Genomic DNA, 11,668 nt, shown 5'->3' with positions numbered 1-11,668 from the left:
ACCCGGTGTTTTCTGTTCCTGTTGAGACTGCCAGGTTCGAGGACCCTTTTGGGACCACCAGTGGTCCGTGGATCCCAGTTTGGGAGACCCTTGCTCAACCCATCTTATGCCCACTAGAGGGAGCAGACTTGGCCATTGGTTTCACATCTCATTGGAAATAAATTACCCCATGTGAAAGATGACACCCTAGTAATAGTTTGGAGTAGGAGACTATTTATTAATGCTGCCTACGATTCCAAAATTTTTCTCATGTTACATTACTGGAATGAATTACCTTTACAAAGTAGAATTTATTCAGCTTCTTTTTGAAAAACACACATGGTTATCAATTCCTCCTAATTTTCCAGAGAGTGACGTTCCATCTGTTAGGGAATGAATTTTGTAACTTATTCTGCAGGCCTAAAGGCATTTATTGGCTTTTGTTGGAATTAAATGTGTCTAATTGTTGGGAACGTTATCAATTACTGAACACAATATAAGGTCACACATTCGATCCAGTATATGGGAGAATTCATCCAGTACGAGCTTGAGGGGATCAGCTGACCCAAGTCTTTTTGAGTATATTCCAACAGCCTTCACCACCCTTTAATATATTTTTTCTCTAGTGCAGGTCCATATTATTATCAAAGGACTACTACATTCTGTTATGCAATTAGTGAATTTAATGTTGTAATGAGAAGGACTCTTTTATACTATATCTAGGTTTTCTTTGCCCAAATTCCATAATAATGCTCTTGGAGAAATTGCTATCTGAAGCCATTGATGGAGTGAACAGGATTGAATGAACAAAAAGATAGCTTTCAGCCTCTGCTGCTTGGTCTTTGCTTTTCATTGGAAATGAAACTGAATGCAACATTTCCTCCGCAAAGATTTCATCAACCACTTCCTGAGGGGTACCACTTGTCCTCGAGGAGTCATCTCTCCCTCAAATACCTAAGATCTCAGAGTGGCCAAGAATGGTGTTGTGGTTGCTCAAAGTTTATGTAGATGTGCATCCTGGGAAGAGTACTTCAGTCACCTCCTTGATGCATTTATATGTGGCGGACTGACTGGGAGAAGCTGCAGAGGTCATCCGTGCAGTCCTGCAAGGAGCCACTAGCGTAGAGGTTCAGGGCGACTGTCACCTTTAGGGCCACAGGCAATGGATGACCATCCAGCACATGTGATGGCAACCCCTGTATAACCTGGCATTGGCGGTCCACTGTCACTCAGGTCATCCGCAGTCTCTGTCTGCAATTGTTCTTTGTAATCTGGAGGTAGCTCATTTTCCTCCAGTAGACCCGTGTCCAACACTATTGCCTCCGATAACTCAGCAGGCCCTACTACCCCTTTTTCTTCGAGGCACGGCTCTTGTCCTCGTGCTTCATACATTAAAGCGAGCGTCTTCTCTCCTGTCCCATGGCTATAAGTATCACCGCCAGCTCAACTGGCACCATGATCGTGTCAATCCAAAAACTGAAAGGGAGGAAACTGAACGTGAGCAATGAGGGGTCATGTCAATGCCTTGACCCATTGTCCAATCAAGACATGGGACAGATCTCCGGTGGCCATTCCCTTCTATGAGTGCTTTCCCACTGACCTCTACTCCCTTGCTCTCATCCACAATGGTCATAAGGCCACACAAACCTCTCCCCATTCCACGTGACAGATGGGAGTCTAGCTTGGAGAACTTCAGTGGCCTTCAGGATACATGTGTTAACTGACCCTGTGTGCAGACATCTCTGGGGGTAGCAGCAGGGACACTGCTGCAACAACGCATGTTGGATCAGGGCTGCCGGCCGAGCTCTGTAGTTTTTACTCCTTGTATTGGGTGCAGAATGCCTTGTTAGCTCTCGTGAAGAATGCTGCGTGCAAGCTATGGACTTCAACCATTTTGTATGAAATAAACTCAACTAAAGGGCAGCAGGGTAGCATGGTGGTTAGCATAAATGCTTCACAGCTCCAGGGTCCCAGGTTCGATTCCCGGCTGGGTCACTGTCTGTGTGGAGTCTGCACGTCCTCCCCCTGTGTGCGTGGGTTTCCTCCGGGTGCTCCGGTTTCCTCCCACAGTCCAAAGATGTGCGGGTTAGGTGGATTGGCCATGCTAAATTGCCCGTAGTGTCCTAATAAAAAGTAAGGTTAAGGGGGGGGGGTTGTTGGGTTACGGGTATAGGGTGGATACGTGGGTTTGAGTAGGGTGATCATGGCTCGGCACAACATTGAGGGCCGAAGGGCCTGTTCTGTGCTGTACTGTTCTATGTTCTATGTTCTATGTAAATCTAATGACCTGATGGACAAAGTAAATTGGGCAGTCCATTAAAGCGGGCACTGTCTTGAATAAAAACAAGTCACAAATGAAACTTAAAACTTCAAATTGAAATGTGGGCAATAAGGCATCTCTGTGGTCATCTCTGTGGTGCCCAGCAAACATGGAAGGCCTCAATGGTGCCAGTGGACACTGCATGCTACCTCTCCAGGGACACCCGGCCCCGAATGTAACCGCAGTAAAGGGACAGACAGTCGGGTTGGACGACTCCCTCCTTCGCTGCCCACTGCCTGGACCAGTTGATGAGGGGTTTGAGCACTCCGGCAGAAGATTCACGAGACAGTTGTCCTCTTTCCCCGTCAGCTACCCGTATATTATTTTCTTCATTCCTTCATGGGATGTGGGCTTTGCTGGCTCAGCCAACATTTATTGCCCATCCCTGAGGCCATTCAAGACTCAACCACATTGCTGTGGGTCTGGAGTCACATGTAGGCCAGGCCAGATAAGGATCCATATTTCCTTCCCTAAAGGACATTAGTGAACCAGATGGTTTTTAAAAATGACAATTGACAATGGTTTCATGGTCTTTTAATTCCAGATATTTTATTGAATTCAAATTCCACCAACTGCCCTGGTGGGATTTGAACCCAGTTCTCAAGAGCATTGTCCTGGGTCTCTGGATTAATAGTCCAGTGACAATACCACTTTGCCATTGCCTCCCCTGCCATCCTCAGCTGATGGTGGAATTTAAAGTAGATATTTCAGGGTCAGGCAGTGAGCGATCGACGGGATTGACCTGACTGTCTGCCCCTCAACTGCAGCTGGATTTGTGGGCGGCGTCCCTAGAGAGGGAGCACATGGAGTCGACTGGCACAGTAGAGGCCTTCTGTGCGCGTTAGGCACTGCAGGGAATCGGGTGCATTATTGACCCTCTTAACCATGTTTTGGTTTGATGTTTTAAGTTTTATTTGTGATTTGTTTTTGTTTAAAGCCTTTAAGGAAATATCCCTCTTTTTTTGTCCCTCAGTTATATTTCATTTATTTTAATTGGTTTTAACTCGAAATAGGGTACGGTCACTGAATTGGTAATCCACAAACCTACTTCACAGCTCCAGGGTACAGGTTTGATTCCCGGCTTGGGATCACTGTCTGTGTGGAGTCTGCATGTTCTCCCCGTGTCTGCATCGGTTTCCTCTGGGTGCTCCGGTTTCCTGGTGACCAGCATCAGAAATGTGCAGGGTGGTGGAGGAATGGACTGAATGATACCCCACGAGTTGGTGCATCGCGAGACGTGGATGTCCAGCTCGTGGCCACTGCAATCCATGACCTCATAACGGTCGTGTTCTGACCCAATGGCAGTCGTGGTCTCGGGGAGGTGCAGGTGTGCGGCGAACTCCTGTCTACGTGCACCCCTCCTTGGGTAGAATTTTACGTTGACCCCAGGCCCCGAACCTTCCCTCGGGAGCTGGAGCACCACAGTCTAAGCCGCCTCGAGGAAATTCCCTCCCCACGGCGCGGAGAGTTTCCTGTATGGTCAGCTGCGCCTAAGCCTGCCCCCATTGCTGCCCAGCAGTGGAAGGCACTCTACGGAGGAGTCCTCCCCCTAACATCAGGGAACTGGGGTGGAGGGGATTGCATGTTGTTTTTCTCTTATTCTTTTCTAGTTTTTAGGGAACATCTTGCACAATCTTGACTTTAGAATATTGGGAGAAATATTTCTTCAGTCAATCTTTGTTGGCCATTGGAGAATGGCCTAATTTGCCATTGGGATGTTTCTCCATTTCCATAGCCTATAATAATAATCTTGACTTTTCAAGCAATTCCTTTGATGCCTTAACTGTATTTGGTATTTTCTGGCTGCAATTTGGAGATGACATAATGTTCTCCCAGTCCCATTCTGCTGCAAATTTTTTGACATTCATGCTGAGAGCTGAGGTCCATTATCACAGAAGAAATATTGGCTTTACTGAGGGCTGGGAAACCCTTCAACTATTGGTGGACAACTGTCTGATTTTGTTAAATTAGTATGGCAGAATGATTACCACAGAAATGAGGGTGGCACAGTGGTTCGCACTGCTACTTCACAGCGCCAGGGACCCAGGTTCAGTTCGGCTTTGGCTGACTGTCTGTGTGGAGTCTGCACATTCTCCCCATGACTGCGTGGGTTTCTTCCGGATGCTCCGGTTTCCTCCCACATTCAAAAGATATGCAGGTTTGGAAGACTGGTCATGCTAAGACTGGCATGTCCCTGAGTGTCCAAAAGAGGTGAAGTTAGATGGGTTTAAGGGGTTACGGAGGAGTGGGCCTAGGTGGGGTGCTTTATCAGAGTGTCGGTGCAGGCCCGATAGGCCAAATGGCCTCCTCCTGCACGGTGTAGGGATTCTAAAAAATAATTCTCCCTTCCAGCTTGTGCTGGCAGCCTGCAATAGGAATTTAATTTTTATTCCCTCCAGGTGCTTACCTTTTTGAAATCCGTGACTGAATCTGCCTCCACCATTCTTTCAGGCAGTGTATTCCAAATTCTAACCACACGATGCATTGAAAAACGTTTATCCACCTGTTGCTTTGGATTCTTTTGTCAGTCACTTTAAATCTGTTTTATGGTTCTCTATACCTCCGCCAATGGGAACAGTTTCTCTCTGTTGTGATATATTGTCATGCTTTATCATTTGTATTTTTGCAGTAATATTATTAAAATCCAGGTTAAAAAGCTTACAGACAATATTTCTGTTCGAGTTGTGATTAAAAGTGAAGTAATCAGTGATTTTTGCAGGACAAGTGTTTTAGTAATAGATATTAAAAGCCAATTTGGTGGACGTCAAAATGTCAGGAGACATTTGATATTTGAAAACTCTGTTGACCAAATTATGACAACTAATTTAAGGTGGCCATTGATACGAATTACATGGGCGTTGGTACTCTATTACTACAAGAGGATGATGCAGGGCTAGAAAGGCCTCTTAGTTATTTTTCAAGGAAACAAATACACATCAAAAGAAGTATTTGGCTATAGAAAAATCAACGTTGGGTTTGGTGTTTGCGTTTCAGCATTTGCACATTTATGTTTCCCATAATTCTAAGACAATAAGATGTAATGTATTGCTGCAGCCATTTAACTTAAAAATTATACATGTAGCAGGAAGAGAGAACCTAACTGTAGATGCTCTAACACGACTTTGAAATGGGAGAAGATGGAACATCTAATGTTGATAAGGATCTAGAAAATGAAGCCATCTTTTCATATTGCTGATTCATTTTTTGAAGGTGGTAGGTGTGATGATTATAAGGTAATTATCATACTTCATAGTTTGTATTTTTGCAGTAATAGTATTAAAACCTAGGTTAAGATGCTTACTGACAGTATGTCTGCTAGAGCTGTGAATAAAAGTGAGGTAATCCGTTATTTTTGCAGGGGAAATGTTTTGCTAATAAATATTAAAAGCCATTTTACTTGTTTGCAGATAGAGAGCTAATTAATGTTGTAATTGTTTGAGCCTGGCTGAACAAATCCAGCACATCATGTAACAAGAGACAAATGGTGGCTCCTGCTTGGAAGCTTGGATTTTGGCCCTTTCTGAGGCTGGTTTAGCACAGGGCTAAATAGCTAGCTTTTAAGGCAGGCCAGTAGCGTGGGTTCAATTCCCATACCAGCCTCCCCAAACAGGTGCCGGAATGTGGCGACTAGGGGCTTTTCACAGTAACTTTATTTGAAGCCTACTCGTGACAATAAGCGATTTTCATTTTTATTCTCTGCCCGATAATGGGCACTTTGTTTGTAAAAAGTGCAGAATATGTGGAGGATGTTGGTTTCTCTTCAAAAGTGGTATATTGGCAGGTTCCGACACCCAGCAAAAGTCGAGTAAAACCTTGGCTCATGAGATAGAGGATCTGTGTGGTGCAGCAACTAAGAGTATGGCAGAGTTGGGAGCCTCGCCATCACCTACCCCACTGCCTGTGTAGCAGTTGATGGAGTTTATCAAGGAAGATGTTTCGGCAGCGTCAGAAAGAGATGCAAGAGGGCTGGTCCAGTGCAATTGAGGAAGCAGTAGCCCTTCTTCGTGGGGAGGCACGGTGGCACAGTGGTTAGCACGGTTGCCTCAGTGCCAGCGCCCCAGGTTTGATTCTGACCTTGAGTGACTGTGTGGAGTTTGCAAGTTCTCCCCGTGTCTGCGTGGGTTTCTCTGGGTACTCAGGTTTCCTCCCACAGACCAAAGATGTGCAGATTAGATGAATTGGCCATGCTAAATTGCCCAAACATTAGGTGGCGTTACTGGGCTAGGAGTGGGAATTGGACCTTGGTAGGGTGCAAGGACTTGTGCAGACTCGATGGGCCGAATGGCTGCCTCCTGCATTGTAGGGATTCCATGATTCTAATGCTGTATGCTTTGAGTAAAACTGGTAGGGCCAGGTCTGTCTGAAAAAGGGAGTTGCTTCGAGGTCTCTAACCTGAGCAGAAGGTTTTTAGCTTGGTCCTAATAATGCTTCTCTCTCCAAGGACTCTGCATGAAGATAAGCAAGAAAAACCTGGTTGTCTTTGATATATATAAGTGGTAATTGAAATATGGGTTGCTTAATTGGAAGATAGAGGCAGGTTTCAGGAATAAAGTTAAGATATTGTATCTGTTAACTGTAAAGCTTTTCTTTGTTGCTATTGTGTTTAATTCTGTGTTGAAATTAAAGTTTGCATGAATATAAAAGCTGTCCACTGGTCAGTGTTATAACTCCTGTGGTGCAGAAACGTTTCCTCCCAGTTTTACCGAATGCAAATAGTTGGGTTCTAAACCGGGATCTTAACCAAAATTGGAGTTCTGGTCCAGATCCATAATACTATCTGCTTTGTCTGAGACCCCTCATAATTTTGAACACCTCCATCAAATCTCCTTTAAATCCTCTCTTTAAGGAGACCAGCCCCAGCTTATCTCATCTGTCCACATGCCAGAAGTCCCTCGTCCGTGGAATATTCTCATCTTTTCTGTACTTGTTCCAAAGCCTTCACATCCTTCCTGAAGTGCAGTGCCCAAAATTGAACACGCTGCTCCAATTGAGACTGAATCAGTATTTTAACGGCATCCTTGCTTTTTGTATTCTGTGCCTCTATTTATAAAATTCAGGATACTGTGTACCTTTATTAGTCACTTTCTCAATGTGCCCTACCACCTTCAATGGTTTATGTACACATACCTCATGGTCTCTTTGTTCTTGCACTCCCTTTATAATTGTACTCTTTAGTTTTATATTGTTGGTTTTTGTTATTGCTCTTTGTTATTCCCATCAAAATGTCTCGGTTTGCATTCTCTGCATTAAATATCATCTGCCATCGATCTGCTTATTCCACCAGCCTGCTGATGTCCTCTTGGAGTCGGTCACTATCCAACTCCGGTGCTCTGCACTTTGTGTAATCTACAGATTTTGAAATTTTGCCATGTTCACCTGAGTCGAAGTCATTTCATATATATTAAGAAAAGCCCTGGTTCTGCTACTGACCCCTGGGGAACACCATTGTATAATTTATTTTCCAGGTCAAAAAAAGAACCATTCGTCACTACTTTGTTTCCCATCACTACTACGCACCTCCTGCCTCCCTGTGTAGGTTTATTTTATGACTCCATTTTTCCTTACTGCCCTTATTTATGTGTCGGTAGGAGACTTTTGGATTCCTTTGTATATTTGTTGCCAGTCTCATCTCATGTTTCTTTGTTCCTCTTATTTTTTACACTTCTCTGAACTTTCAACATTTAGCCTGGTTCTCACTCTTCAGCTCTATTCACTCTCAATGTATTGAATCATCGCAGGTTCTCAGCTTCTTTGACTTTACACTGCTACATGCAGGATTGGTGACGAAGCTGTTGATGCATCTGGTTTACATGGGATATAGCAAAGGGGAAAATAAATATGGAATGCTATTGAGAAATGTTGCCAATGAGGAAGAATACTGTGAGGGAAATGTGTTCAAACAATTGAAACTCAGTAACTGACCACTTTGCTCCAGTGTCTGGCTTAACTTGTGTAAGTGCATCTTTATTGCAAGTTGTCCATCAGACAAATTGCTTAACATGGACAACACATGCATACCCAGCTATTTTGGCTACAAACAGCACTCTCTCATGCGTAGGTTCAGTCCTTCAGTTCATCAAAATTGGAAATATGTGTAATGCTCTTCAACACCAAAACATTGTGCTCAATCAGTTCTTCACTTCCTTGATTTCTTGTATGTATTTTGTCTACCTGGCAGGTTGGGTTTCTCCTTCAATATTTTCTTTTCATTGATCACTCTATACAAAGTAAAAGTGAAATAGCCATCAACAACTTAGTTGCCAACTGCACACAGAGTGTAACAGTCTTTAATTCTTCTTAAATTCTTCAATACCAGCCTCGGGTGACTGTGTGGAGTTTGCACTTTCTCCCTGTGTCTGCATGGGTTTCCTCCTGATGTTCTGGTTTCCTCCCACAGTTCAAAGATGTGCAATTTAGGTGGATTGGCCATGCTAAATTGCCCTTAGTATCCAAAAAGGGTAGGTGGGGGTTACGGGGATAGGGTGGAGGTGCAGGCTTAAGTAAGATGCTCTTTCCAAGGGCTGGTGCGCACTTGAGGGGCTGAATGGTCTCCTTCTACACTATGGAGATTCTATGATTTCCCTGTAATACCTGAGGTTTGCTGATAATTTGCCTAGATTGCATAGAATTCAGTTAGGAGTTAGTTATTCAGGTGACAGTAATCTAGGTACAGCTATTTTGATGCACGCTTGCACCTTCCATTAGATTTTAAGCAACAATTTTCTATAACTCTAGCCCAATATCTAATATTCTCAACAGTCTTGGCTTTTTTCCTATCTGCTGATACCTTCATTTCTTCCTCACCCAACCTGCAACCTCAAAATGCTGTCTTGAGAAATGTTTCAGACCAGCTTTGACCTTAACTAATTTGGCTGCCTCTTGAACATCGACAATTACACACAACTAACTGCCTGGTGTGCGTTAAGTAAATATTGTCCTGTCTCATAATTCATTTGATAGTTTGATTCAGCGGGAAGCTGTAAACATAGAAGGTTATTATTAATGTGAACAATTCTGAATTTCAGGGATGAACATTTCTAGTTGGCCATATGTTTGAAGATGATGTTGATGGGCTTGAGAGACTTTCCACACAGATTCCCAAATTGTAAATTCTGAAAGACTCCGGATTAATTTGCTCCATTGTTGGCCGACCATGTCTTTAGCTGCCAAGGCCGTAAGCTCTGGAATTGGCTCCTGTGCCTCTCTATCTTGCTCCTTAAAATTGACCTCTATGACCAATCTTTTGATCATTTGCTTTAATCTTGCTTTATGTGGTTTAGTATAAAATATTGATTATCACTCCGTTCAAGTGCCGTATAATCTTAAAGGTGCTATAAACATGTAAGTTATTTTCCTACATCCCAGCGTGACCCAACCCTTGACCTACCTTCCCATCCCCTGATACCTTAAGGCATCAGCTTAAGAAAAGGTCTTGTTGACACTTTGTTGCAACTGTGCAGTATTTTCCTCACATGCAGCCTGAAGTTACAAAACACTGTAATTTCCCTATAATTCACCCTAGGAATTTAGAAGCAGCAACAATCACCTGAATTCAGAGGCGGATTTACAGTTTGTGGAGCCCTGTGCTCACCTTGATTTTTGGGCCTCCACCCCGGGATCTGAAGGATCACTTTCTCCCTCCCCTCTCCCTCACACTCATTCACTTTCCCCCTCTCCCTCACACTCATTCACTTTCCCCCTCTCCCTCACACTCATTCACTTTCCCTCTCCCTCACGCTCATTCACATTCTCCCTCCGCTCTCCCTCACACTCATTCTTACTCTTTCTCCTAGCCCCCCATAGCACCGCCACCAATGGTTTAGTGGGAAAGTGAATCAGTAGTCTTTTAACGCAGCTAGAAATTCATCATTCAACAGTTTAATTACAGTTTATTTATGTAATTCAAGCCTATTAAAACATGATTAACAGAAAATATTACAGGATATGGAACAAAACTGTGAAAATAGAATCAAAACACATCAACTATAAAGGCAGAATAAGATCCGGGACTGAATGGCCGACCCTACATCCTGTGTTCCTGTCTAGATATTAATGAATGGGGCGTGGCACATGTGTGCAAGCATTCATCATCATAGAATCCCTACGGTGCAGAAGGAGGCCATTTGGCCCATCGAGTCAGCACCGACCATCTAAAAGAGCACCCTACCTAGGCTCATTCCCCTGCAATCCCATAACCCCAACTAATCTTTGCACACTAAGGGCAATTTAGCATGATCAATCAACCTAACCTGCACATCTTTGGACTATAGGAGGAAACAGGAGCACCCGGAGGAAACCCACAAAGTTACTGGGAGAAAGTGCAAACTCCACACAGTTACCCAAGGCTGGAATTGAACCCAGATCCCAGGCGTTGTGACACAGCAGTGCTAACCACTGTGCTACAAGTTTTTTTTTCTTCAGTCAATTCAAACAAGTCCAGATCTCGTAGAACTATTAGTCAACAAAATTAATGCCTCGTATAGTACCTCTCTGATTTTCTCCAGTATTCAAGGTTAAATGTTATCAGGTCCAGCAACCTGATCAACCTTCAGTGCCTCAAACGAAGCAAAGGCCATTTATGCAAGCACATTCGAGGAGTCAATGCAGAAAACATTTGTACCTACCACTGTATAATCTGCTAAAGTGAAAATGAATACAAAACATATATATTTATATTTTACTCCTCGGTCTGAACCTCTATACTAAATGTTTCAAAGGATCTATGTGTTTTCCTGGCCCTGAAGAGAACTTGTAAAACTTTGCCATGGGAATACCACCTGATCTGTTTTTTAGTTAATTTCAGGGATTTACCCGAAGAATATGCTTCTCTCCTGGTGAGCTGGTGGTGCACATCTGTATGCCACATTCTACTGCGAGCCGCTGCCCCCTTGTAATAACCAACTGCATCACAATGCCAGGTGGCACCTCTCCGAGTAGAGGCCGTTGTCAGGATTGGCACACTCTTGAATGTTTCTGGATAAAAACGGGTCTCCCCCATATCGACACATACTCCCACACAATCAGCATTTTCCTACTGGGGATGGGAGGTATAGTTGGGGGGGGGGATTTGGGGTGGAGCGGGGGGATGGAGCATGAAGGCAGGTGAGGAAGGGGTGTGAAGGTGGGCTGAGAGACATGGAGGGTGTTGGTGGGTGGGGAGGAGAATTGGGGGTGAAGGATGGGCAGGGAACAAGGGGAAGGGGAACAGATGAGATGGGACATTGGTAAAGGAGGGTGGGGCATGAGAGACGGGAGGGTAGGGTGCAGGACGGCGGGTGGGGAAAGAGATGGCCGGCAGGGAGAGCCACTTGGGGGGGGGGGGGAAGAGAGAGCTGGGGGGGGGGGGGGGGGAAGAGAGAGCTGGGGGGG

General features: G+C 44.4%; 1 protein-coding gene across 1 annotated transcript in view; it reads left to right on the top strand.

Annotated features, from left to right (window-relative positions):
• Positions 1 to 1,398: 1,398 nt before the first annotated feature.
• otud4 (OTU deubiquitinase 4) overlaps positions 1,399 to 11,668 on the top strand; it is a 138,855-nt gene continuing 128,585 nt past the window's right edge. Inside the window, exons 1-3 of the mRNA XM_038792974.1 lie at positions 1,399 to 1,476; positions 8,038 to 8,179; positions 9,610 to 9,640. Of these exons, the coding sequence (XP_038648902.1) occupies positions 1,399 to 1,476; positions 8,038 to 8,179; positions 9,610 to 9,640 (251 nt within the window). The remainder of the gene's footprint in view (positions 1,477 to 8,037; positions 8,180 to 9,609; positions 9,641 to 11,668) is intronic.

The sequence above is a fragment of the Scyliorhinus canicula genome, chromosome 3, assembly GCF_902713615.1.
Source record: "Scyliorhinus canicula chromosome 3, sScyCan1.1, whole genome shotgun sequence".
In the NCBI taxonomy this organism is placed as follows: Eukaryota; Metazoa; Chordata; class Chondrichthyes; order Carcharhiniformes; family Scyliorhinidae; genus Scyliorhinus; species Scyliorhinus canicula.
The sequence above is the reverse complement of the archived record's forward strand: the minus strand, read 5'-3'. Positions and strand labels throughout refer to the sequence as shown.